Source organism: Haliotis asinina, chromosome 4 (genome assembly GCF_037392515.1).
Source record: "Haliotis asinina isolate JCU_RB_2024 chromosome 4, JCU_Hal_asi_v2, whole genome shotgun sequence".
NCBI classification, from domain to species: domain Eukaryota; kingdom Metazoa; phylum Mollusca; class Gastropoda; order Lepetellida; family Haliotidae; genus Haliotis; species Haliotis asinina.
Genome location: NC_090283.1, coordinates 69205007 through 69232875, shown reverse-complemented (window position 1 = coordinate 69232875; position 27869 = coordinate 69205007). Strand labels below are relative to the sequence as shown.

General features: G+C 39.5%; 1 protein-coding gene across 4 annotated transcripts; it reads left to right on the top strand.

The window, feature by feature from the left end:
• Positions 1-130: 130 nt before the first annotated feature.
• Positions 131-26662, top strand: LOC137281817 (acyl-coenzyme A thioesterase 9, mitochondrial-like). 4 transcript variants are annotated; one of them, XM_067813440.1, is made up of 15 exons: positions 138-158; positions 4587-4647; positions 4935-5029; positions 6390-6435; positions 7496-7686; positions 8529-8621; positions 9239-9342; positions 13873-13946; positions 16897-16964; positions 17588-17699; positions 18703-18793; positions 21414-21499; positions 22162-22249; positions 24726-24879; positions 26269-26662. In XM_067813440.1, the coding sequence occupies exons 3-15, from the start codon at positions 4936-4938 to the stop codon at positions 26310-26312; spliced, it is 1245 nt and encodes a 414-aa protein (XP_067669541.1). In that variant the 5' UTR covers positions 138-158; positions 4587-4647; position 4935; the 3' UTR covers positions 26313-26662. The 4 variants fall into 4 exon arrangements, with proteins under 4 accessions (XP_067669539.1, XP_067669541.1, XP_067669542.1 ...); XM_067813441.1 differs by lacking the exon at positions 138-158 and adding an exon at positions 3568-3660; XM_067813438.1 differs by lacking the exon at positions 4587-4647 and having other exon boundaries at positions 131-158; positions 26269-26406.
• The last annotated feature ends 1207 nt before the right edge of the window (positions 26663-27869 follow it).

Below are 27869 nucleotides of genomic sequence, written 5' to 3'. Positions count from 1 at the left end.
ACCTTGTGAGCATGCAGTACTGGAACAGAATATGCACATGCCCTCAGGCCATGTGGCGTTGTCTATTGTTGTGTATATCCCGTTCTTATTGCGCAACTTGCATCACGATCCTGACTCATACAGATGACATTCTACTGTATATCACTTTCTGCGGGAAGGTAAGGTAGCTTTGTTTGATCCAGCCATGTCTTCTTAATAACACTTGTACCCCGTGACGTTCCGGGTACGAATGGTCCTCAGCAACCCATGCTGGCTGTAAGAGGCGACTAACCTTACCGGGTGGTCAGGGTCGCTGACCTGGGTGACCATGTCATCGTATGCCAAGGTCGATGGTCATGCTGCTGATCACCTGACTGACTGTTACAGACCTCAGTCATATAGTCGGAATGTTGCTGAGTGCGGCGTTAAGAGTATATAAAGGAAAGCCTTCATGCAAACATTAATGTAGTAACTGTTTTGTTTGTACAATGCAGAAAAATGTGACCCAATTATTGATAGACAAAAATGCAAATATTCAGGAAACCGAAGGTGAAATGACGATACGTTAGTTCGTAAAATATATTCCTGGGGTCCCGACCCCAAAGGCGTTTGTAGCATTACAACCATTACGTCTTACCTCTATAGTTCAAAATAGGCTTTACGAAAGTTGTAACGCTGCGAACGTTTTGTGGATCTCGACCCAGGTCTGTTGATCATTATCTAGTGTGCAGCCATGTTGGGCAACACAAGCATGGCACCTTGATGACATACATAGATAGAAGATATAATATGAGTGCCCATATGATACTATGCTTACTACACGAGTGCCTAAATGTTGATATTTCCAGAGCAGCAGCGAGGGTAAGGCCGATATTTAGGCACGGATGTCGACAGCATAGTGTCATATGGGCACAAATATGGTATTTTATTTGCTACCGATGTCGATAAATTGAAGAAAATGTACCCATATCTACTTTCGAACACAGGCAAGCTAACCGCCGTCGCTGCTTTGTATGTAGTACACAGCGTCATAGAAGAAACATGACGTCATATCATTGTTGATGACAAAGTGATATTTTGCGCTAGGGCATCGTCTAAAAAATCACACTCCGGCACAGCGATGACTCAACATAACATCACTTCCACATTAGATGTTTGATTGGCATTTTAGAAGATGTTATGTTATAAACATATAGATCGAGATTTTGTCTAGGTTACGTCTTCTTTTGATTGTGGAGTACAAGGTTTCATGTACGGGACTAGAACAAGCCTTAATTTCACAATCATAAGAAGAAAAGTCTACATGTATTTCCTAAATGAAAACTCAGTGAATATTCAGGTGTTATTCATTTACGCTAAATTGATGCTAGGCAGGTGCGCGTGCTGCTCACAATAAGATGTGTAGTAAAACCGTGTAATTGTTGATATATTCAGGACACTATTTCAGTGATAAAACCATTCATTTTATATTTTGGCTAAAAAGTGTTGAATACTGACACAGAAGCCGAGATCTTTTGCACATTGAGTGGAAATTAGGTTAGATATACATGTATGCTAATCAGCAACCAGAGTCGTCTTTTTCCGACGTCACAAAATGCACAAAACATGCCCTGACGTCAACTAAAATGTCGCATTATTTTCAGTTATATAGCTTCTCACCCCAAGCAGGCCACCGCGATATAAATCGCCGGCCATCCACACAGCAACATATAGATATTAGAAAATAGTGGATACGCGAACGGCATAAACGACTTACACTGTGCTGGGAAATAATGGAAGCGCGTGCTCACTTACTGCCGTTATTTTTATTTATCCGAGTTAACTAGCAGTTAAAGCACTAACAATATTGTGCACAAAAATGTCCATTGCAGTGGTTGACAGCTGCGCGAGCCAAGGTAATATTTATAAACAAAGGCACGTGGTATAGCCACGCCATGAATAACACAATTTAGCGGTTAACGCTAAATGCTATTATTTCATTACATTTGAAAATGTGGCTGTTACTCTGTTAATAATGATGGAAAATTAATAAAAAATACATCTACACAAACAGGAGAATATGGGAATCTAAGAACTAAAATATGTATCGGATAAGGACATCCAAATCGATATTACCTGCTTTTTGATGTAGTACACTGGCATCTTTTCTTACAAATTGTGAAACTACCAAAAGGTATCCTCTGAAATTGGGGAAATGTGTATTGGAATAGTTTGGGTCACAAAATAGTTTGGTTTGGTTAACAAAACATAACAGAACATGTCGGTATCCACAACAAATTCTCTCCATGTGATCGGAGTTACATTGACCTAATGCAAACCATAGCTGAGTTATGCCCCCTTATCTTTATACCTGCATGACCTCTCTGTCGACGTTTGACGTCATAGAAGAAAATCGATTTTTGACATTTATTGCAGGTCATTTTTGATTTTGTGAGTATGACGTTATGCATTAGCACATACATACATTTCATATAGACTTATGTCGTTCAGATATCAAGCTGTATTTTCGTCGCTCACACTTTCCGTAAAGATGCCAAATTAAAAAAATCGTAGCAGAGTGCTTTTATTGGTGCACGATAAAAAAACGGAGAAATTTACTGTTTTTGAACACACACAAAAGTTTTGGACAACTTTTTGCAGTGTCAATTTCTCAAACCCCTGAGGTAGTCGCAGTTATATTTATACCAACGGATGGGAAATTAAATATTCTACATTTCTGTGCAATTTTATAGCCGTACGCAGATCCAGTACCACGCGAGCACAAATCTCGCACAACGTTCACTTGTCAAACCTTACGAAAATGTGCTCCTGAAAAAAACCTCGGCATCCAGGTGGTTAAAACGGTGTACTCCAGTCCCTAGATTTTCGAAGCTTTCTTAGGTTCAACTATTCCATACAGAACTCTCTCATCACCATCACGAGCATGGATCTACGCAGCTGGGATACCACAACATGTGTCAACAGTCAGCGAGCCTGTATGACCTCTCGATCCTGTTATAACTTATACAGCAGCTTCTGACGACAAGCATGGGTTACTGCAGACCAACCTAACCCACATCTTCACTGGTCAAGAATGTTCCCGGAGAAGATAGTTGCTAGAAAGTTAACTGAACGGGTCAATACACAATACAGTAAATGATGATATGGACATCACAAACAATGACACACCGATACCGATCTCTAAAACATCATTAGTAAACTTGGTTAAACATCACATACACGTACCCAAGAAGTTGATAAATAAAATATACAAATTTATGATTAACAAATTGCATTAGGTTTAGTAATGACACAATAAGACAGAAGAACACGTCAATTCAGCTCCGTGTTTTCTGAAGGTATTGGTTAATGCAATATTTGCATTAACCGTGACTTATTAAATGAATCAGCTGGGTTATCTTTGCACAACGATACCACTTTTATTGTTTGCATCATTGTCATTTTTTAAAAATTCTAAATAAGAAATTAGAAGGTTCCTCATAACAATCTCATTGACTGAAATGCAATACATTAAAACGTGTGCAAAAAACATCCGTGCACTGTTCGTTTCCTTTCGAAGATATGTGCAAGTTTTTGCACTAACCATGTAAACATGTACCGGTATGTCAGTGCGAATGATCGAATGTGATTTTGGAGAAAGAGTGTAGAGATGGGTCAATAAAGTCTATAAGTTACAGAAAGGTAGGCATGCCCATTAGGTTAAAGATATGTATGGTGTAGTCGTAGCATGGTATGTGATCAGACAGTGGGAAGAGGTAAAGGAACGAGGTGTCTAGTTTCCACTAGTAGCACGTACAATGCTGCATGGTGATCGACCATCCTCATGATCCTGTTATCATGGGTTAGACCTAAGCTCGGAAATACTTCAGTTAACAATGATTGTCCGCAAGAAATAGGGATACATACATCGTGCGATATATATGGTAGCCATTTCCGTGTTTTTCATGTGTGTGGTTTTTTTAATTTGAAGAAATATGGTATAAAAAGCTTAAGGAAATATTTCCCCTTACCACATGAAGATGTCAAAACAATCTCTCAGCTATAATAAGAGATTTGATCTTAAACACAAATCGCTCATTATATTCAGTTCATGTTCCGCATCAACATCACCAGTTCTTGAAAACTGACAACCAAGATAATCAGTGTCAGTGATAACAAGCTGTTGGTGAAGTGTGTCAGTTTTTTTCTCCTTGTTTTAGACATACTGACATCAATATTTGTTCCAAACGAAAGTTGTTAAAACTGAAGTAATTTACAAAGAGACTAAACCTGGCTGCACAAGTAAATGAAATCTTAAATGAATTTTGCCAATATACCAATATTACTTTTTAAAAATGATATGTCTTTTTTTCCCCAGCAAATATCTGTGTCTTTTCCCTTGATGTGCACTGAATCTCAAAATGAAGTAAATTCAAATTAAATGTTGGAACAGTTAGGATTTGTCATAGACTGAGTTTGTACAGTAGTAGGTCTTTGAAGAAAATATTGTTTGTCAGTTCTTAATTGTTCCTATTATTCATTAAAACGTTGAGAATGTAACTTTGTATTACACTACTGTGGTGTATATATATGTATTATGAATTGGACTGATAAACAGTTCTTTACAGGTAGCCCATAACTACAGCACTTCTGACACACCGCTGGTCCTATAAGCTACAAAGCACAAGAGTAAGTTTTTACATTGTAATTTATATCCTCAATTTTGTTGCCCAAATATTCTACAATTGTTTTCATTCTTGTTGATAGCAAGTAATATTTCGTATAATTTCCACCAACCAGACCCATTACAGCTGTGGAATACTGCACACTTTTAATTTTCACTCACAGTTGCAGGAGGTCGAAATACCATTTGGTTATTTCAAGCCAAGTAGATCTAGATAAGTCCCTGTGTATGAAACTGTCCAGGGATTCTGTTCGCACCGTGTATATCATAGGTTCCTGTGTTTTTGTTTCAGGATGTTTCGTTTTGCCCACTTTTCACGCGCTGTGGTGAGTCAGCTACGGGCAAGATGTTATTCAACAGCCCCACTCATCATGACAATTAGAGAAGGTACCTGCATGTCAGTCATTTCACTTCAGTATAATCAGATCACATCGCAAAGCACACCAAAGACCAAACCTTTAGATCTAAAGCAACAGTGTATTCTTTGAGAGTACTTGGCTTTTTCAGTTCACAAGTGTCATGCACAGAGTTGTCTATTAAGGCCAGATTAGTTTTGCTTCTTGTTTTATAGATCTGTCAGTCATATCTTTCCAGAAATATTAAATACATATGAATTTCACCCCGCTCAAAAAAAATAAACTACTAATGTTATTAGCTGCCAAAAATGTAAGCGTACAAGAAAATTTGTTTTAGGTTGCTTTTAGCCCCATATACACTTCATAAACTGCCAAAAGTAAAAACTTTAAGTTTTTAAAAGAAATATTACTTTGCCTGGTGACTTGTTTTATTTACTTTTTTCCATCCAGCCTTTAGGTTTTCTGAGGACAAAAATATGTAAAACAAGAAATGAAATTTGCCTGGCCTAATATAGAATACAGAGACTAAACCTCACAGAATGTAGTCTGTGTCTCGTCTTGTGTTGATGTACTTGTAGTATGATGTACATTTTACAGTTCCATTACACCTCTATTTTCCTACATATCATTACTGACGCTCAGGCCACCAGAACTTGTATCTCAGTCTAATTATGCAATCTGCAAATATCATAACATGGAACACTGAAAATCTAAGGAGTGTGTTCCTCAATTGGTTAGAACATGTTGTGAACCTCAAAAATGAACTTTGATGCCATGAAAGCTTTTGGATTTTGTGTATGAATACATGTACTTACCTTGAAAAGGATCGTGTTCCAAATTTGTAAGAAAATGAACTCAAGATTGGAATATGCCGGATGTAATACCGCATTTGATTAATATCCACCTGTGAAACTTTGATCAAATTATTTTTAGCGCATTCCTCTAAATGGGCAAATTCAGTTGCCCTGACCATGGACAGGAAGTGCTGGAGAATACTGACTGACTGAGCACATTTTCAGTACTGATAAACCTCAGCTGAACTTTCTTAACGCCTAGAACATCCTTTCACGATTGTTTCCACATGAAACAACTTGGGATCCAACACTGAGCAACAACCATTATTCATATCTTTAATTCTGAATTTTGTCAAAGTACACAGTCTTCCAGTAAGTGCTAAGTTTATTAGTTCAGTATTTGAGTTAATCAGTGCCAGATCTACAAATTAACAGTTTGACCTAACATTGTGTAGTATTGTCTGGCCATCTTATCTTTCATCAAAAGTCTAGGAATTAAACACTCTGAATTTCTCTCTGGCCAATATGGTAAAATACTGATTGTCTCCCTTTAATACTGTGAGTAACTTAAGTCAAATGTAATGATTACTGTTTCAGCTCGTAATATTCTTCTGAAAATAGTAGGAACGTCAACAGATTATAGGTAAGTAAAACAATAACCGATAAGCAGTGTATATTACATACCCCAGGAAGTTGAGATTGATAATATAGTGTACCTTTGAGATTGACGTCCAGTGCTCGAGGGAAAAACAAAGCACCTTTGTGCAGCTGATCTGGATTTTGGTATGCTACAAACAATAATTGTAATAATAACTGTCCAAGTCTGATGTTCACAGAGATATCCCCTACAGAATTGTTGCTTTTCCTGATTACCCACTGGTTCATTCTCTTAGTTCATGTCACCCTTTACTTGAAATCACTTTTCTGTTACTTCACTCTTCTTCCACAGCTAAAACCTTTGAAAAGTTTACCATTTGAACAAAACAAGCTTTTCTTTCAACTTTGCATTCTGAATTAATTAAATCACATAAACAGAATATTTTGACACTGATTTCTCATAGATATATAATTGCATGAAATCACATGTTTTGGCCTGTGTTTTTCAAACTGATGATTCTGGATCATAGTTAGAGCTAAAGTTAAAGTCTGGGTTAAAATTACTGTAGTTGTGGTGTGACATGGGTCTTTGTGACCTATCATTCATTCACATGAGGATTTTAGGTTATTATGTTCTCATCTATCCTCAGTTCTGTTTTGCTAGCGTTGTGCCTACATCACATCAGCAGGTGGTTCTGCTGAGCGAGTTTCCTCATTGCAAGCCAGTGTATTATTATCGTGCTAATATTTGTGTAGCTGCTCAAAGGCACTTTGTTTTTCCCTTGATCATTGGATGCCCATCACAATGGCACATTGTATTTTCAATCTCAACTCCCTGGGGATTATACAACTCTTGCAGTTTACTAGGCATATTGAGTTAATGTGGCTTTCCCACCCTAATGAGGTACCCATTCACTGTTCACTGATGAGAGATGTTGCACATTTCACGTGTACTGAACTGTGGTTGTACGAATCCAGCTAGGAATATTTGGTTGCCATGATACAGGTAGAATATTCCTGACAATGATGTAAAACAAACAGAAGGATGTATTCTATCCATTTTTTTCTCATTTTTGACAAAATTAAGATATAATTCTTCCATGCAGGCCAGATTGTGTGTCGAAGGTGTCTCGAGTTCGGAAGTCACAGGATGAGCTGGTGGACCGAAGGATGAAGGACAGTTACTGGGAGGCCATCATCCCCCTAGAGACGGACCTGTCAGTGAGGGAACGTTACATCACCTTCCAGAAGGGGATCCGCTTCGGGCGGATAATGGAGGATCTTGATACACTGGCAGGTTAGGCTCTTGGGTCGCCCCCGTTGGTCGTGATACAAAATTTCCCTTTTCATGTTGCATTTACTGAACATATCAGGTTTTTGATTCAGTTAAATGGCAATAACAACATATTGCACATGTATCCCAACACAAATCTATCTATCACAATTTATTGCACAACAAAACACAGGTTTCCAATATTTGATATCATTTCGCCAAAATCAAGCCATTATACATTCTACCATGACTTCAGTAAATACTGGATTGTGATTGGTTAATCAAAGTCATTCAGAGGTATATAATCACGTTATATACCTCTGATTTTCCAACACTTTAAGTATTTGTTTAAAATCTGAATAACACGGTTATGGTAGAATGGAGATAAACGTATTGTGTTGGAAAGTCAGAGGTATATAACGAAATTATAATAGCTCTAAATTTTGTATTTAAAACCTCATGCTACGCGTTCGGTTTTAAATCAAATTTAGAGCTATTATAATTTCGTTATACACCTCTGATTTTCCAACACAGTATGTTCATCTCCTAAATATCACAATAAGTACATCAATATCACCTTTAACCACTAGGGCTACACCCCACCACCCCTATTGGAACATGAATTGAATGCTGAGAGTTTCTTTCATTGTTGACATGTTCAAAGTTTCTTTACGTATTCAAGTGAGCAACAGACCCATGTTTATTTGTGATATTATGTTTGTCACCAAAGTGATGACAGTTTGATGCACTTCATCTGGCAGTTTTTAATAGGAACTTAAAATAATGAAATCTGTTTGTAATCAGATATACAGTGCCATACTTTACCTTCTTGTGTATATGTAGTGACTGATTTTTGCCTGTTTCAGGGTGTATATGCTACACGCACTACAGTGACCCTGACCTTGACCCTGAGGATCCTTCCCCAGTAGGCATTGTCACTGCTCTTGTAGACAGGATAGGTGAGTTGACTCAGTCAAGTTGTTTAATTACATGGTGAATAACTCTGAACTGCATCTTACCAGCTTTAAACATGTTCTGGAGGGCGTTCCCATATATGCAAATTGGGGTCATTTGTCATGTCGTGGCTCATCTAAAACTTGTCAAGCAGAAATGATCTTGAACTTGGCATTGCTAAAAGTAAGAACTGACTTGGGTCCGGGTCAGAACTGGTCTTAAGCAACCCATGTTTGTGGTAAGAGGCGACTAATGAGAATGGGAGTCAGACCCGTTGACATGACTGACACATCATCAGATCCCAAGATTGGTGCTCATGCTGTGATATCTGTAGTGTCTGGTCCCTACACAGTTATTTACAGACCACTGTTATATAGCTGGAATATTCTCGTTAAACAATAAACCGATGGGGACAGCTGTGAACAGGGGCATGCCCCTGTGACCACCTCCCCTCACCTTCCCCCCTTAAAAAACATATAAAAATATTTAAAAAAATAAAAATATGAAATAAAAAAATACAGGTAGAGCTTAAAGTCACAATTCTGTACATCTAAGAGCAGCACCTTAGACAAGTGAGTCCTTACTGTCTTGTGATGGCAATGGATTCTCTACTATGTTGCAGAGCTACACAACCATGTGGTGTCCCCGTACCATGACATCAAGATGACTGGTCACCTGACCTGGGCTGGAAAGTCTTCTATGGAAGCCACGATGAACCTGGAACAGGTGGGTTCACCTTGTTGGACAAGTATAGTGATGTAGCAGGTTGGTCACCATGTCTGACTAGTATAGTGATGTAGCAGGTTGGTCACCCTGTCTGACTAGTATAGTGATGTAGCAGGTTGGTCACCCTGTCTGACTAGTATGGTGATGTAGCAGGTTGGTCACCCTGTCTGACTAGTATAGTGATGTAGCAGGTTGGTCACCCTGTCTGACTAGTATAGTGATGTAGCAGGTTGGTCACCCTGTCTGACTAGTATGGTGATGTAGCAGGTTGGTCACCCTGTCTGACTAGTATAGTGATGTAGCAGGTTGGTCACTCTGTCTGACTAGTATAGTGATGTAGCAGGTTGGTCACCCTGTCTGACTAGTATAGTGATGTAGCAGGTTGGTCACCATGTCTGACTAGTATAGTGATGTAGCAGGTTGGTCACCCTGTCTGACTAGTATGGTGATGTAGCAGGTTGGTCACCCTGTCTGACTAGTATAGTGATGTAGCAGGTTGGTCACTCTGTCTGACTAGTATAGTGATGTAGCAGGTTGGTCACCTTATTGGACTAGTATAGTGATGTAGCAGGTTGGTCACCCTGTCTGACTAGTATGGTGATGTAGCAGGTTGGTCACCCTGTCTGACTAGTATGGTGATGTAGCAGGTTGGTCACCCTGTCTGACTAGTATGGTGATGTAGCAGGTTGGTCACCCTGTCTGACTAGTATAGTGATGTAGCAGGTTGGTCACCATGTCTGACTAGTATAGTGATGTAGCAGGTTGGTCACCCTGTCTGACTAGTATGGTGATGTAGCAGGTTGGTCACCCTGTCTGACTAGTATAGTGATGTAGCAGGTTGGTCACTCTGTCTGACTAGTATGGTGATGTAGCAGGTTGGTCACCTTATTGGACTAGTATAGTGATGTAGCAGGTTGGTCACCCTGTCTGACTAGTATAGTGATGTAGTAGGTTGGTCACCCTGTCTGACTAGTATGGTGATGTAGCAGGTTGGTCACCCTGTCTGACTAGTATAGTGATGTAGCAGGTTGGTCACCATGTCTGACTAGTATAGTGATGTAGCAGGTTGGTCACCATGTCTGACTAGTATAGTGATGTAGCAGGTTGGTCACCATGTCTGACTAGTATAGTGATGTAGCAGGTTGGTCACCATGTCTGACTAGTATAGTGATGTAGCAGGTTGGTCACCCTGTCTGACTAGTATAGTGATGTAGCAGGTTGGTCACCCTGTCTGACTAGTATGGTGATGTAGCAGGTTGGTCACCCTGTCTGACTAGTATGGTGATGTAGTAGGTTGGTCACTCTGTCTGACTAGTATGGTGCTGTAGCAGGTTGGTCACCCTGTCTGACTAGTATAGTGATGTAGTCGGTTGGTCACCATGTCTGACTAGGATAGTGATGTAGCAGGTTGGTCACCCTGTCTGACTAGTATAGTGATGTAGCAGGTTGGTCACCCTGTCTGACTAGTATAGTGATGTAGCAGGTTGGTCACCCTGTCTGACTAGTATGGTGATGTAGCAGGTTGGTCACCATGTCTGACTAGTATAGTGATGTAGCAGGTTGGTCACCATGTCTGACTAGTATGGTGATGTAGTAGGTTGGTCACTCTGTCTGACTAGTATGGTGATGTAGCAGGTTGGTCACCATGTCTGACTAGTATAGTGATGTAGCAGGTTGGTCACCATGTCTGACTAGTATAGTGATGTAGCAGGTTGGTCACCATGTCTGACTAGTATAGTGATGTAGCAGGTTGGTCACTCTGTCTGACTAGTATGGTGCTGTAGCAGGTTGGTCACCCTGTCTGACTAGTATAGTGATGTAGCAGGTTGGTCACCCTGTCTGACTAGTATAGTGATGTAGTAGGTTGGTCACCATGTCTGACTAGTATAGTGATGTAGCAGGTTGGTCACCCTGTCTGACTAGTATAGTGATGTAGCAGGTTGGTCACTCTGTCTGACTAGTATAGTGATGTAGCAGGTTGGTCACCATGTCTGACTAGTATAGTGATGTAGCAGGCTGGTCACCCTGTCTGACTAGTATTTTGCTGTAGCAGGTTGGTCACCATGTCTGACTAGTGTAGTGATGTAGCAGGTTGGTCACCCTGTCTGACTAGTATGGTGATGTAGCAGGCTGGTCACCCTGTCTGACTAGTATTTTGCTGTAGCAGGTTGGTCACCATGTCTGACTAGTATAGTGATGTAACAGGTTGGTCACCATGTCTGGTGAGTATATTTGTGAAACTGGTTGTCAGTTGTCAGCACCATGTCTGACTAGTATAGTGAAGTGGAAGAGGTTCACCATGTCGGACTAGTATAGTGAGGTGGAAGAGGTTCACCATGTCTGACTAGTATAGTGAAGTGGAAGAGGTTCACCAAGTCTGACTAGTATAGTGAGGAGGAAGAGGTTCACCATGTTGGACTAGTATAGTGAGGTGGAAGAGGTTCACCATGTTGGACTAGTATAGTGAGGTGGAAGAGGTTCACCATGTCTGACTAGTATAGTGAGGTGGAAGAGGTTCACCATGTCTGACTAGTATAGTGATGTGGAAGAGGTTCACCATGTCGGACTAGTATAGTGAGGTGGAAGAGGTTCACCATGTCGGACTAGTATAGTGAGGTGGAAGAGGTTCACCATGTCTGACTAGTATAGTGAGGTGGAAGAGGTTCACCATGTTGGACTAGTATAGTGAGGTGGAAGAGGTTCACCATGTTGGACTAGTATAGTGAGGTGGAAGAGGTTCACCATGTCTGACTAGTATAGTGAGGTGGAAGAGGTTCACCATGTCTGACTAGTATAGTGAGGTGGAAGAGGTTCACCATGTCGGACTAGTATAGTGAAGTGGAAGAGGTTCACCATGTCGGACTAGTATAGTGAAGTGGAAGAGGTTCACCATGTTGGACTAGTATAGTGAGGTGGAAGAGGTTCACCATGTCTGACTAGTATAGTGAGGTGGAAGAGGTTCACCATGTCTGACTAGTATAGTGAGGTGGAAGAGGTTCACCATGTCTGACTAGTATAGTGAGGTGGAAGAGGTTCACCATGTCGGACTAGTATAGTGAAGTGGAAGAGGTTCACCATGTCGGACTAGTATAGTGAAGTGGAAGAGGTTCACCATGTTGGACTAGTATAGTGAGGTGGAAGAGGTTCACCATGTCTGACTAGTATAGTGAGGTGGAAGAGGTTCACCATGTTGGACTAGTATAGTGAGGTGGAAGAGGTTCACCATGTCTGACTAGTATAGTGAGGTGGAAGAGGTTCACCATGTCGGACTAGTATAGTGAGGTGGAAGAGGTTCACCATGTTGGACTAGTATAGTGAGGTGGAAGAGGTTCACCATGGCTGACTAGTATAGTGAGGTGGAAGAGGTTCACCATGTCTGACTAGTATAGTGAGGTGGAAGAGGTTCACCATGTCTGACTAGTATAGTGAGGTGGAAGAGGTTCACCATGGCTGACTAGTATAGTGAGGTGGAAGAGGTTCACCATGTCTGACTAGTATAGTGAGGTGGAAGAGGTTCACCATGTCTGACTAGTATAGTGAGGTGGAAGAGGTTCACCATGTCTGACTAGTATAGTGAGGTGGAAGAGGTTCACCATGTCTGACTAGTATAGTGAGGTGGAAGAGGTTCACCATGGCTGACTAGTATAGTGAGGTGGAAGAGGTTCACCATGTTGGACTAGTATAGTGAGGTGGAAGAGGTTCACCATGTCTGACTAGTATAGTGAGGTGGAAGAGGTTCACCATGTCTGACTAGTATAGTGAGGTGGAAGAGGTTCACCATGTCTGACTAGTATAGTGAGGTGGAAGAGGTTCACCATGTCGGACTAGTATAGTGAAGTGGAAGAGGTTCACCATGTTGGACTAGTATAGTGAGGTGGAAGAGGTTCACCATGTCTGACTAGTATAGTGAGGTGGAAGAGGTTCACCATGTTGGACTAGTATAGTGAGGTGGAAGAGGTTCACCATGTCTGACTAGTATAGTGAGGTGGAAGAGGTTCACCATGTCGGACTAGTATAGTGAGGTGGAAGAGGTTCACCATGTTGGACTAGTATAGTGAGGTGGAAGAGGTTCACCATGGCTGACTAGTATAGTGAGGTGGAAGAGGTTCACCATGTCTGACTAGTATAGTGAGGTGGAAGAGGTTCACCATGTCTGACTAGTATAGTGAGGTGGAAGAGGTTCACCATGGCTGACTAGTATAGTGAGGTGGAAGAGGTTCACCATGTCTGACTAGTATAGTGAGGTGGAAGAGGTTCACCATGTCTGACTAGTATAGTGAGGTGGAAGAGGTTCACCATGGCTGACTAGTATAGTGAGGTGGAAGAGGTTCACCATGGCTGACTAGTATAGTGAGGTGGAAGAGGTTCACCATGGCTGACTAGTATAGTGAGGTGGAAGAGGTTCACCATGTCTGACTGTTTTAGATGCGTACTAATATTTTTAAAAATGTTGACAGTTGACAAAAGTTGGTTATGTATTGTCATTGGTAACACTGGCAGCTTCACTGTGCCTGTTTGTTATTTACACAGGAAATAAACAACACGTGGCATAAGATACTAAATGCAAGATTTATAATGGTTGCGAGAGACCCAGTCACAAACAGGTAGGTAGAAAACTAATGAGGTAAGTAATGTTAGCATCATCAAGATTTATGTGAAAGGGATGTCAGTTACCGAGTGCAAGGAAACCCACATTTACCTGGACAGGGAGATTTTAGCATGGATGTTGTACTGGCTGGATCATTCACTGGGATTCGAAACCAGAACGTGATACAGACTGGAAGATGAAAACATCTGTGGTCACTGAAGGTTTGTTTACTATGGGCCACCTGCAGTCACCTTTACTACATTTGTGCTGGGGCATCTTCAGTTTGCAGCACCACGACTTCTTGTGTGCAGTGACCTCTGGCATAGGTCACATGTTACTGAGACAAGTGGCCATATTTGAGAGAATAGTCGAACATGAACTTGCAACCTTGGTCCGCTTGACAGTTAACTGGCTCTTCCACTCCACTGCATTAAGTGTATCAAGTAATGCCTAAGACTTTGCAGAAATGAGTCTAAATGTCAAATAGGAAACATTATGTCTCTTGACAGTTGTCTATGAACACTGACAAGTGATCTGGATGCTATTTGGCACACTTGTGCCATCTGTAATGAACATGATCCCGAGCAGTGTGGAGCAGGCTGATGTTACGTGAACTGAAAACAGCTACAGGCATCAGATGTTAGGACGACATAGTAGGACATGGTATTCAGTAATTTAACTAGTGGTTTTGTGACAGAAAAGTAGGTTGAAAAGTGTTGTAGGGAACAATGCAAATCCCTTGCTGGGATTTGAACTACTGACCATCCAAGCCTTGTCCACATGGCAAAAGAGTGCATCCCATCAGCAAGCTGATAAGGTGAGATGTCATCTATCGGATGACTCCACAGCCAGCTACATAGGGATAATGTAGATCATAGTAAGGAATGCAGAAGTTTTCAAATCATTACTGGACAAATGTAGATATCAAATTTTATGATTTTGTTCTGCTGATTGACTGTGAACTCAGGGTTCCCTCTAAACGTTTATATTTGGGAGCCAGGTTGACGCTCCAAAATCTATTTGGGAGTCAAAATAGAAATTTGGGAGTCAAACAATTTACAAATATAATCGATTTTCAACTAATAATTGTTTTTTAGGTATATGCCTGTAAGTCTGTGAATTCTAAAGAATTATCTCCCTTCAGCAGTTTGTTAAATGATAGTGGTCACATCAAGCAATGTAAACAAGTGAAATAATTTTTAAATAAAGATTACACAATAGCTATGACTTCATTCATTTATTTATTCAACTATTAATTTCAGTGCCAGTTGGCCACTGCTTAAATAATCTGGGATTAGGGGGGACATCACCCTTAACTGTTCCAAAGGAAGGGGATCTGACACCAAGCAGGGTGGGTAGGGGTGGGTGGGTGTCACATATTGACTAAAGATAGGTATTTGCTGTGCTGCTGATGCCATCACAACAATGCTTAGCTATTTACATGAGTCTTTTCTACCTGGCCTTTGGCTCAACACTTGTGAAATAAATGTCTCCCTTTCATAGCTAGGGAACGTCCCTAGATCTGGGTTCATCTAGTCATTATCTACGAGTTCACTTCCGTGAAACTTTTTTCAGGGGGTAAGAAACCGACATAACATATGACGAACAAGAGAAGATGTATTCAGAGCCAGACATAGCTATTATCTGTGGACATGTCCCTTATGATTTACTGGTGATTTTCGAGATGAATTCTGATGCAGTGGTCAGAAAAATATAGCGTCTAAAACTGTTATTTTATCAACAGAAGTACATTCTAGCGTTATGTAATTGAAATTGCAGGTTTTGCTGTATCAATGTTAAATATTTAAAATCAAACCTCGTGTCATGTGACAGCATTGTAGTGTATTGTGTGCTGTTATCCCATTTTTAGTTACACCCTTGGTGTGACAGGCTGTGTTCAGTTTGACACAAGATCGTGATGTTTTCGACCAATCATCAAGCTAAAGTAATTATGAATTCCCCTGAACTGCATACTATGCAGCACATGACTGGCTGAAGTAAAACTACAAACTGTACTGTACATTAATAGATGCAAAACCAAAAAAATTACATGTAGCTCAAGCTCAAGAAACTGCTTTGGGTATTTGTCATGAAAAGAGAAAGAATGATGAAACTGGTTTGATTTAAAACAGATGATTTGTGGTGTTGCTTATAGATTCACCGGAGATGCTTTTGATTTGCGAGACCCACAAGTATTGACACACTATGATGGGTACATGGTAATTTATATTGTATAACAGGTTGTGCATCAGTTTTAATTTTTTTTAAGGTACTAACACACTGATCATCATGATCACCCCGGATAACTCTAGCTGCCTCTTAGGCGCTAGAAGGTTATAGTCACATGACTTTATCTCACCGGGTACCCATTCACTGCTGGGTGAACCGAGGTAATTTTGAACAAACTCACTCACTTGCTTAAGCTGAGATCACATGGTTCACATGCTTTGTTGTGGAGCAGGACCAACGTCATTTTGGGGCAGGACCAACGTCCTAGAAACTCAGCAGTCAAGCTGCCAAACACGGCCACCCATCCAAGGACTGTCCGAGCTTGATGGTGCTTAACTTCAACAGATTTGTGACCTGAGCACTATGCACAGGACCACTCGTCACAACAATTACTAAAATGTTAATATTTTAATACTTTAGAAACACGAACCAAATTTAACCAGGATCGATACAAATGAGACTGAGCTTTACGTAAATAAATAACCCACCCAAGTGCTGTAGATTTATCTTTAGAAATGGATGTCAGCTTTCGAGAATGTGACCTCTGTACTTTCTAATCAGTTTGAAATCAGAAAGCAATTTAGTTAGATGTATTATAGCACTGAATTGTGTGGTTTTAATTAGTGATTTTAGGTTTTCCCCTCAAGGGGAACCCAGGTGAACTGCAAGGTTAATGAAGTCTTGCTGTTACATGCTTCACTTGGAGTCTTTGGTCAGTGATGTGGCTGGTGTTTCAGGGCTGCTGTTGTGAACCGCCTTGTTCCAGACAGTCCAGAGGAGGAGGCTTTGTTCAGGAAAGGAGAAGGTGAGGTTGGTCTGGTACAGTGGCAGTGTACTTTGGTAGGGACATTTGTGGCCTGCAGGAGCAGGGTCTTCTGTGATGGGCCAAGGTCTTGGACTACATTGTAAGGTTTACGCTTTAGTTGTAGAATACAGTGATTACATGCAGTGGTTACATAAAGTGGTGGGCCTGTTGTTGGCCTATAGTGGCAGCCTACAATGATTACAGGCAGTGGTTACATAAAGTGGTGGGCCTGTTGTTGGCCTATAGTGGCAGCCTACAGTGATTACATGCAGTTGTTGCGTAATGTTGTGGCCAAAATGTTGTTTTCTGATTGGCTAAGCCTTTTTCTATTATTTTTAATGTACACCACTTCTAAGCGAGGTACATTTTTTGTGGTAGTACCTCTTTATATCGAAAAACACTGAATCACGCATGATGCACGTAAATTCCCAATGTTTTGCGAACGCAAATTGATGGAAGGGATCCCGATGACTCTAAATTTGTTTTTCTTGTGTCATCTGCCTTATCTAGAGATGGCTATGGATTGGTTCCCCACACGGGTAAAATGTGTGATGCCCACTGTGATATTGCTGGAATGTTGCTAAAAGTGACATAAAACTAAACTCACTCACTCACTCTTCCAGCCAGCAAGTTACTTCGTCAAGAGGAGGCCAAGAAGATGTTGCTGAAGACACCACCCAGTGAGGAAGAGAGTCTCATTGTTCATGACTTGTTTCTACAGACTATTGACTCTAAGTAGGTCTTTTTACACACTCACAAAACAGGTGCTTGTTTGATATTTACTGTTAAATTGTACAATTGTTGGGTCTGGGTGGCCCAGTGGTCTGTGGATCCACATCTTTATCCGTATTTTTTCTGTGCAAAGTGCCAAACAATTTCATATCTCAGATTCACAATGGAACTCCTTGGCGTTGACAAACTCTTGATTATGTGGGTCATGCCAGATGGATATCACTTGTAGGGGGTGAGGGTATGAATATCCAAACAGTGGAGATAACTCACATAAGGGGGAAAGCCTCACGTTTTTTGTTGATAGTGTGTTCAACATGAAGGGGATAAACCAAGAACTGCTTGCCTTGGTTCCTGCAAACTTTGTGTTTGTGTGTTTAATGCTGATCCCTGCTATATCATGGCAGATGTTTTAAGAATTGAGTCTGGACATGACAATTCAGTGAAATATATCATAAGCATGGATCACCTGCCTGAATCAAGTCTGTGCATGACCATCAGATGATGTTAATAACCTCTGTATGGATTCCTGAAGACCAGTTCTAACCCAGATCATTAACGTTGTTGTATACTGTGTCAGAGATGGTATATATGATAACTATTCCGTTGTACATCAGTGGGCATCCAGTGTATAACAGACACTGCTGCCAAAACATCTGAACTGGGAATGTCACCATTTCATTCTGAATAATTCCAAATGATCTTTTCACATTTCACATGACTTAATAAATCAATTAGATTATTATTACACTGAATCGTGTATGGAGATGCCGTGGAAAGATCTTTGTTCCATTAGCACAAATTTGTCCTTGTCACTTCAACATGCATTTCTACTTGTCAGAAAACATCATTATCTTACAGTTATCTTAAGGTTACCTGACGTGACCTCCTACTAGGTTTTGTTAGACTCAGTAGTGGATTGTAACGAAAAGTACTGAGGCTAAGTTTACTTACACTACAGAAAACATGGTTGTCACACAGTTCAGTATTGACTGTTTAAATATTCCAGAGGAGGGACTTTCAAAGTTCGTGTCAAACCCCCCGGCAGTATTTGGATGGAGAAGACTCTGTTGAAAAATATGATCATGTGCCATCCTGAGGTATGTCCAACTGGTATATAAATACATGACACATTTTTATGGATAATGACGCTTTTTATTCTTTACTCAATGTTTCAGAATTAACTCTTAATACTTTTCTTATTTCCACTTTTTGGTCACATTTCCATCTGTTTTACAGCAATACATATACATAATATATGTGTGCATATAGATGTACACAGGATTGTGTCTCGTTTAGATATACTGAAAAGGATATATACAATTATTATCCATACAGCGAAACATAACCGAGTACATAAAAATCATATGTTGCACAAGTGTAATAAACCCTAAAACGAATTTCATTGGTCATTTATCCGACCATGACCTCCATGACCCCATTGGAATGTGGACCTACTTTTTTCATTCATAACGTTTTACTACAAATTTACTATGAATTTTCTGTCTCGCTACTACGAGAACAAACCAATGAAATGCTGTCAAATACAAAACGTTACAAACAATCAAGTTTATTGACATGAGATTTTAAGAAAAGGTAAAAATAAACTTGGTTCGATAGAGACAAGGGGAGCACACGTCACTGCCAACCAAAGGCTAACTAATCACAGTGACTGCAACATTTGATTCAGAATTTGCAAGACAATGAAATAGCTCCACCGCAAATATTGCAAGTGTCTGGACATAAAAATGTTCAGAGTCTGATCAGTTATTCACACCTTTCTGATGCACAACACTGGGCCTAGGGGAAATCTGTTGTCTTCAACCAGAAATCAGCCTGCCATGTTTCCATGCGCGCGTTGCACTTCTTCAATCATTCCGTCATAAGCAGTTTGTCCGAAATAAATCCCATGTCGTACACAAAGAAAAGCAAAGCCTTGTCTAGTGATGTTGTTCACACTATGTTCGGAGGTCCAATATATGGGGCGACATTCCACATCTAAATTGACAAGTGAGTGAGACCAAAACGTTACAAACCGCGGCCGTTTTGCTTGCTCTCCTCTCAGTGACTCTTCTGAAGACGAATAACTTTCCCATTAACAATGTTTCCAGTTATACAATTCTTACAGTTACTTAAGTTGATAAAGATTAAATTTCAATTCAAAATGTGTTTGTATTTTTTGCCTTCCTGCAAGAGTAGCTAGTCAATATGTCACGCTCTTTACTTAGTAGCATTACACAGGGAGTTTACGTCCATAGTGCCGTATCACTGTATTCTTACGCGACCCCGCTATACGTGAACTTATTTGTTTAGAAATAAAGAGTTAGATACAAATGGATAATAAAGAAATGAACACACTCGCGAGTGTGTCATACTGTTTTTACGAAACTTGTGTCAGAAAAATCCATATTTCCCTCATTCTCGCTCGGGAAATACGTATATTTTTTACACTCGTTTTGTAAAAAGGTTAAATTGATGTAAATATGATGTAGTCATTACACCAGAATACTAAAAAGCATATGTAGAGAACAACCTTATAGATGCACACAGGATTGTCATTCATGTAAAAGACTTTACACAGGGTTACTACGAGCAGATGTAGAGAAAAGCATATACAGAGAGAGAGACAACCAAGGATGTCATAGTTGTTTACAGGATTGTAATCACAAATTGATATTGCACATGGTTCTGAAAAGTCTATGAAAAGACGACCAGAGGGCGTGAAAGCTTGCTTGTTTACAGTTTGCTAATTCTTGCTGTTTCATCATGGCTGAGTCAGTCCACAGAGTAGGTATATGTAGATAAAACAGTGTAACTTATTTGATATACAGTACAACTTAGATAATTATCGTGATAGTTCTTGATAATGCATGTCTTATTGTGGGTAATTATCATTACTGAAGGTAATCATCTTCATTATTCATGATAATGTATGTTTCATTGGGTGAAACGTGTACATACACAGATATACACAGATATGAAATAATTATATACTGTAGGTACATTGAAACATTGTTTTCACATATTCATAACATAATAATTCTTTTTCAGAAGAAGTTCGCTTTGGGGTACATGTATGCTTTTTTCATGTCCATTAAAACAGATTTAGAGTTATTTCCCTTCCACTGATTTGCATTTGCAAAACATCAGTAATTTCCTTGCATCATGTGTGATTCAATGTTATTTGAGATAAGGAAGTGCTACTACTATGTACCAAATGAGATGCCATTGGCAGCGGAGTACATTTTAAGTGGGGTTCATTGAAAATAATAGAAGAGTACTTAGCCAATCGAAAAACAGCATTTGTATGTGATTTAAGATAATATAAGTTGTTCACTAGTCACAAAGGGGCCAAAGGTTGATGTTTGTTGATGTTCTATGAGCCCAAAGGATAAGGGGAACATAAACATCAAGGGTACATCAACCCATGGGGACCCAAGGGACAAGTGAACATCATCTTACAGTGAACTGGTTGATCCTTATTGTTGGATCATAATAAGGAGTACCAGAGTTAGACAACAGGTCAAATACTACGACCACAAATAGGAAACGAATTCCCACAGTTTGACATTTCCATTGGGCATCACAGAGAATGTAAGTGGGGTACTTTAATTGGGCAATCAGGAAACAGCATTTATGTGTGAGGTAAGAAAAATATAGATGAAATATCCAGCTCATTAACCACTTGTCCGACCCTAAATGAATTATTATTTGTTTCAGCAAAGGAACATCCACCACAAGATATTTGGTGGCTTCCTGATGAGACAGGCGATGGAGGTGGCATGGACAACCGCAGCACTGTACAGGTCAGTGGATCACAACATACACCTTGACATGCACAGCGTACACAACACAAAATGTCCTCCCGTGGACTTCTGTTACATTTGTTTAAAATCATCCTGGCTGTCAGCAGCCAATTTATGTCCACATGGGTAAGTCTGACCTTTAATCTACAAAAAAACACAAATTCCTGCCAACTAACGCTGCTAATTATCCGAGCACAGGAAACTGACTACATCAACACCAGTTCCGCACCAAATGTCACCTACGGAAAAATATCTGTACCCTCGAGCTCATAATCCTGTGTCATGGTGATAAGAATGACAGCACTAAGTACTTAAAATTGTGGTCAGTTTTAATTACTGGATGGATGTGCTTTTAAAAGATATAAAAATCTTGCACCATTTCATCCAATCACAACTGTCATATGTCTCAATCTCATTAGTTGTTTACCTACGTTATTTACTCAGGGAGCATGTGATTCTGATTTAGTGTTGGGAAATCAGTAGTGTTGAGCCAGGTGATGTGGTGAACCATTGACTTATTGAATATTTCACCTGGGTTTGAGTAGGTCCATGAATTGGGTGGCCAGGTGTGCTGACTGGTTCATGTATGGTATTAGTAGCCAATCATTGATTACCTTAAGGGAGAATGTGATTATAAATATATATTTGGATTTCCATTCCAGTTGCAAGCGCCCAGTGCTGAAGGTTGTTGATGATATTGTGTTCAAGAAGCCAGTGGAGATTGGCTCACTTCTCCTGCTGTCTTCCCAGGTAAGTGAACTTGTTAATCAGTCAGATCTCTTTCAGAAGGATACAGTGAGTGAGTGAGTTTAGTATTACCCCCATTTTGGCAATATTCCAGCAATATTCAAGGGGGGGGGGGTCACACATCGTACCCAAGTGGGAGTCGAACCTGGGTCTTTGGCGTGACAAGCAAATGCTGTAACCACTAGGCTACCCCACTACCCCAGAAGGATACACAGGTACAGGTGGTACCTGTCAAGCCCTTTATTGATGATGTACTGAATCATGTATGCAAATATATCATACTCACTGTATTCGAAATAGTTTCCAAATTTTGCTACCCAATCAGGCTAGCTATGCCTGAAAGTTACCAGCCGACAAAACACTAGCTCTAAGTTTGTATTTATAAACTAAGCAAAAGATTGCAAAATGGTAGTATACCATCATTTATCAGCCATAATCTTGCATGATGTAAAAGTGTATTATAACTTAACAAGTCAGAGAGAGTTATATATATATGAAATGACCCAATGAAAACTTCAAGCCAGAGACTAAGGATATTTACTGGCCTGACTGGGTTTCTACTAGGCACGAGCTAGCTGGTCAGTGGCTTTTTTGCACACTGTATAGTTATAAGAGGCAGTTGTCCAGACTCCACACACCTATGATTTTGGGTTCGAATCCCAGTTTGCCTGTACTGATCGTTTTCTTAGGTGTGTCATATCACACCTGTGCTCATGGTTCACTGACGTGGTTAAATTCTGAGAAGTGCATTTCTTTAGACTTTGGTCTAACACAAAGCAGACCTTTCATAATATACATGCCAATATAGTTGTGTCAAACTGATTGTTAACTCAAAGTAAAAGCTTGTTCCCTACATAGGGACGTCAGTTCAACCCAACTTCAGAGACTTCAAGAACTACGGACCTGGGCAGGTTTTCCTAACTCTATATGAACATGAACATTCAAATGGTATATAAATGTTTGAAATCACTTGAAACTACCATTCAAATTTATGTTCAAAGTGCATATGTTTTCCCAAGCAAGACTGGAACTGCATCTTTCAGATTTGTAGGCAAAGCCGGGTTGACGAAGGAAGTAGGGTTAAATTATCTATTTACAGTTATTGTCATTAAATTGATTTTACTTGAGTTCAGTTATTGTTATGTAGCTTCATTAAATGATCATCTGCATTGTAATTATCCATCACTGACGGTATATATGTTAGAGAAATCCCTCCTCCTCTGGTTTTACATTGTTTACCAAAACCTTGGATGGCTGTTTTCTCCAATACCTAAAGTTCAACTGTCATCCTATGGGAAAAGATCATTCCAACATACAACCTCCAGTCTCTGGAACAACTTGCCCACTCAAATCAAGAATGCAGAATCTTTGGACACTTTTAAAACATCTCTAAGAAGCCACATTTTTGCCTTGCCCACAACTAGACGTTCTATGTCTCTCTGTATATAGTTTTAACTATTTTTTCTCCTACAATATTATAGCACCATGAGTGGGTATTAGCACCTGGATGTAGCGCTATATAAATACCCACATTATTCATTGCACTATTATAGCTCATATACATGGAATTTATCATGAAATAAAAACAAACAGGAGTATTGATTTTGACATATTTACTACTAAGAGCAAACCACAGAGGTCACTGACCCACTTTTTTCACAAATATGGAAATGTCATGGAATGAAACGTGGCGTCACAACTGAGCGTGACAACATTCGACTTTGGCCTTGCCGTTACCACTAGCCACCTTTTTTTCAGTGCCCAAAAGCGTTAAAGTTCCAGTCAATGTTTTCATTTGCACCAGCAATAAAGTGCATTATGGCACCAGGGTGCATGTGACGAATGTGAGTCAGAAATATCGTCAGTATTGAACACAAGTTCAAATGAGCCTTAGGACATGCCCATGAGTTCCTTGTGGTGTCAGCTAACAAATGAAATTGACCTATCGTTGAACAATTTGGGGGCATTATCAAGTCACAGTGGACCACTCATTTCTGATAACATGTGGGCGTTTTAATGATAATCCTATCTATTTGGGCTATAATTATTGTTATTTCAGTCTGTGGAACCTCAGATAACTTTAATAATTCATTATGGAATAGTGTTCCAAGCCTAGTGAAACCTAAAACCCAACCTATTCGTACTTCCATGGGCCCAACATTGTTTTTCTCCATACATTAGGGGCGGTGGGGTAGCCAAATGGTTTAATCATTGGCTCATCAGGCTGAAAACCCGGGTTTCATCCCCTACATCCCCCGACACTATGTAATGCCATATTCTGGAATCCCCTGCTATGACATTCCTGGAATATTGCTGAAAGCAACATAAAACTAAACTAGCCATTTACTCTCTATACTACTGTATGATGTACATTAAATTAATTAATAAAATTGATTAAACAAGAACTCTATAGGTAGTCTTTAATGACATGTTTGCAATGTTAGTTTGGTAATAAAAGATGACCTTTTGTCTTTGGCAGGTGGTGTACACTCACAAGTCCTTGATGCAGATCAAAGTTCACGCTGAGGTTTTAGATATCGACACTGGAGTAAGGGAGACAACTAATGACTTTCATTTCACCTTTGACTCCCAGGATGAAAACCTGCCAAGAGTGATACCCAAATCCTATGCTGGTTTGTACAATACGATCATCTATGAGTCGCCCAAGGAAGATACTGCAGTGTAATATTTTTACGGCAATGTTACACTAGTTTAATACTGCTAGACGTATGACGTTACAATGGCAAATCATGACGTCATAATGCCAATGCCTTGGTCACAATGGTATTAGACCTTGCTTGACTCATGGAAAACTGATGTCATCGCACTGTAGGTACTTTCTATCAATTTATGTTTCTAGGATAATAAACAGAATACTAAACTAGATTCCATGAAATATCATTTGTAATAAACTCGTGAAGGATTTAGTATCAAATGATACCAGATCATTAACTCGTTTAAGAAAATTGGCATTACATGGAAGGTGGTTTAGTATCCTTTACTGATAGAAGTACTTGAGTTATTGGTACTGACTTTTCAAGCAAAAAATGTATCAAACCTTTTCATCTTATGGAATTCTTACATGTAGAAACATTTGACTGTAAGATCTGGGACATATGTCAACCCCATTTATGTAAATCAGTGGTGATGCTGTTGATCACTGGGTTGTCTGGACATGACTGTAAGATCTGGGACATATGTCAACCCCATTTATGTAAATCAGTGGTGATGCTGTTGATCACTGGGTTGTCTGGACATGACTGTAAGATCTGGGACATATGTCAACCCCATTTATGTAAATCAGTGGTGATGCTGTTGATCACTGGGTTGTCTGGACATGACTGTAAGATCTGGGACATATGTCAACCCCATTTATGTAAATCAGTGGTGATGCTGTTGATCACTGGGTTGTCTGGACATGACTGTAAGATCTGGGACATATGTCAACCCCATTTATGTAAATCAGTGGTGATGCTGTTGATCACTGGGTTGTCTGGACATGACTGAGCTAGAGTTTAAACAACAAATAAACATTTTAAAAAACCCAGCACATTATGCATGCCTATGAAATGTAACAGACAAAACCAACCTCATGAAAAATATTGTTATTGCAAACAAGTGTTCCAAAGTCGTTCGTGTTTGTTATGAAAAATATATGATCGATCGCTTGGTGGTTTTGTCATCTTTGACTATCTTAATTAAACGGACCACCAGTAATGAGGAGTACATGTTGTTTTGCTCACTGAATCACGTGTCACATAACGCGTTACCATGGTTATCTGCTTCTACTCTTAGTGTCTGGTCCAGAGTATTTAGGACCCTTACATGAGGGCTCTTATTTTCGAAACATTCATAGCCCTAAGAATTCTTAACTTTGATCATAGCCAATGTGTTATGAATGAGCTTAAAAAGTGTGTATGGCTGCGAAATGTTTTAAGAATAGCTAGCCAGGTTAGCAGCTGATAATACTGAAAGACAACATACATATAAATACTGCTATTGTTTCTTTCATTTATTTTCAGAGTTCATGCTATATCTTGATGGGAAAAGACATTTTGAAAGTTGATGAAACAGACTGACTTGACATCTCAGCTCCCAGACAGAGGCTTTTGGGAGCCATGGAGCATCAAGGAGTTGCCTGTATTTAACTGTATAGTCACTATGAACTATGGAAAGCTGCTTCTGTACCACCAATCTACGTTAAATCTGTTTCCTGAGCTGGACCTAAAACGGATGAAGGAATTTCATAATGGTTTAAACAGTGTATCTGTCTCCACTGCTGTTCAACCACAGACAAGAATATCTAAATCTCCACATTGCATGATAAACATATAATCAACCACAATTCAACTAAATGAAACTGTGTCATATGTATGTTTTAAGTTGAAAATTCATATGTATTCCTAAAGAAAAAAACGTGTTACATGTGTCATCTGTCCATTCTTAGTGGTCAGAAATATATACTGAACAGCAAGAGAAATGCAACTAAAACTATGTTATGTATGTACATATGTGGTTATGTCAAAGATTGATTTCTCCACAAACTAGGGGGAACCAGCTGCAAACCTTATAAAGATGAATTGTACGAGCATCATGCATCAAATTGCTGAAAAGCATGTGCAAATATAGTGCACGTGAACAGCTGTGTTTGGGTGTAAAGTTTTGTTTTGAATTTGCCAATTTTCTCAGATTTTTATCATTTTCTGAACTCATGACCATAATCTTTTCAACGCTATGAATTTGTTTTACAATACATTGGTTCATGTGTAATACAGTACCTTTAAACACTTTACAATATTTTGCAAAATTTAATTTGGAACAGTGGTCTAAAGTAAGTGTCTGTATTTACACTAGTGAGTCTAAACTTTTGATTTGATGGGTTGCATATGTGTGTAAATGTGCATGCACAATTATGTACTTGAGTGTACAGCAGGTATGTGTACATGTTACAATGATGAAGTTCTGTTAAATTGCTCAAACAGCAGCGACCCTTACTTTAGAAGCAAAAAGCATATAACTACAGTAACAATTTTAAAAAACAAACCCAGATAATATATGGTACATTTTGACCCAGATACCATCCTGACTAGTGGCATATTGGAAACATCAGCACTAGATACACCTGTAATGATGTATTGAACTATCGATGGATTGCAATTGTTTAGTCTCAGGTAACAATTAATCAGTGGTAGAGACAAAAGAACTATTAATAGTATGTGTGACTATCCATAGTTTAGTATTTATAAATGTGCAGGGCAAAATGCAGGAAGTACCAGATTTGTTCACTTTGATTTAAGTAAACACAGCAGTTTGAAATTGTAATTGACAGTGCTGGATCTGGGTTTCAAATTTCTGGTCAGTTGTTAAAGAGACTTCAGATAAACTATACATTTATTTCAGAAATGATTTCATATGAGACAATCCAAATAGAAAAAAATCTGTTGCAATAGCTGGTGGCTATGGACTGTCACTACCGCATTACTTGGTACCAACAGACTATCGCTATGGCAATAGTATGTTGCAACAGATTATCGCTATGGCAATAGTATGTTGCAACAGATTATTGCTATGGCAATAGTATGTTGCAACAGATTATCGCTATGGCAATATTATGTTGCAACAG

What these genes read in the sequence shown, in the direction of transcription:
- LOC137281817 (XM_067813440.1), top strand. Translation starts at nt 4,936, where the DNA reads ATGTTTCGTTTTGCCCACTTTTCACGCGCTGTGGTGAGTCAGCTACGG. An exon ending in TGCTCTTGTAGACAGGATAG is followed by an intron (nt 8,622 to 9,238) that starts GTGAGTTGACTC and finishes ACTATGTTGCAG; the next exon opens with AGCTACACAACCATGTGGTG. An exon ending in AGAGACCCAGTCACAAACAG is followed by an intron (nt 13,947 to 16,896) that starts GTAGGTAGAAAA and finishes CTGGTGTTTCAG; the next exon opens with GGCTGCTGTTGTGAACCGCC.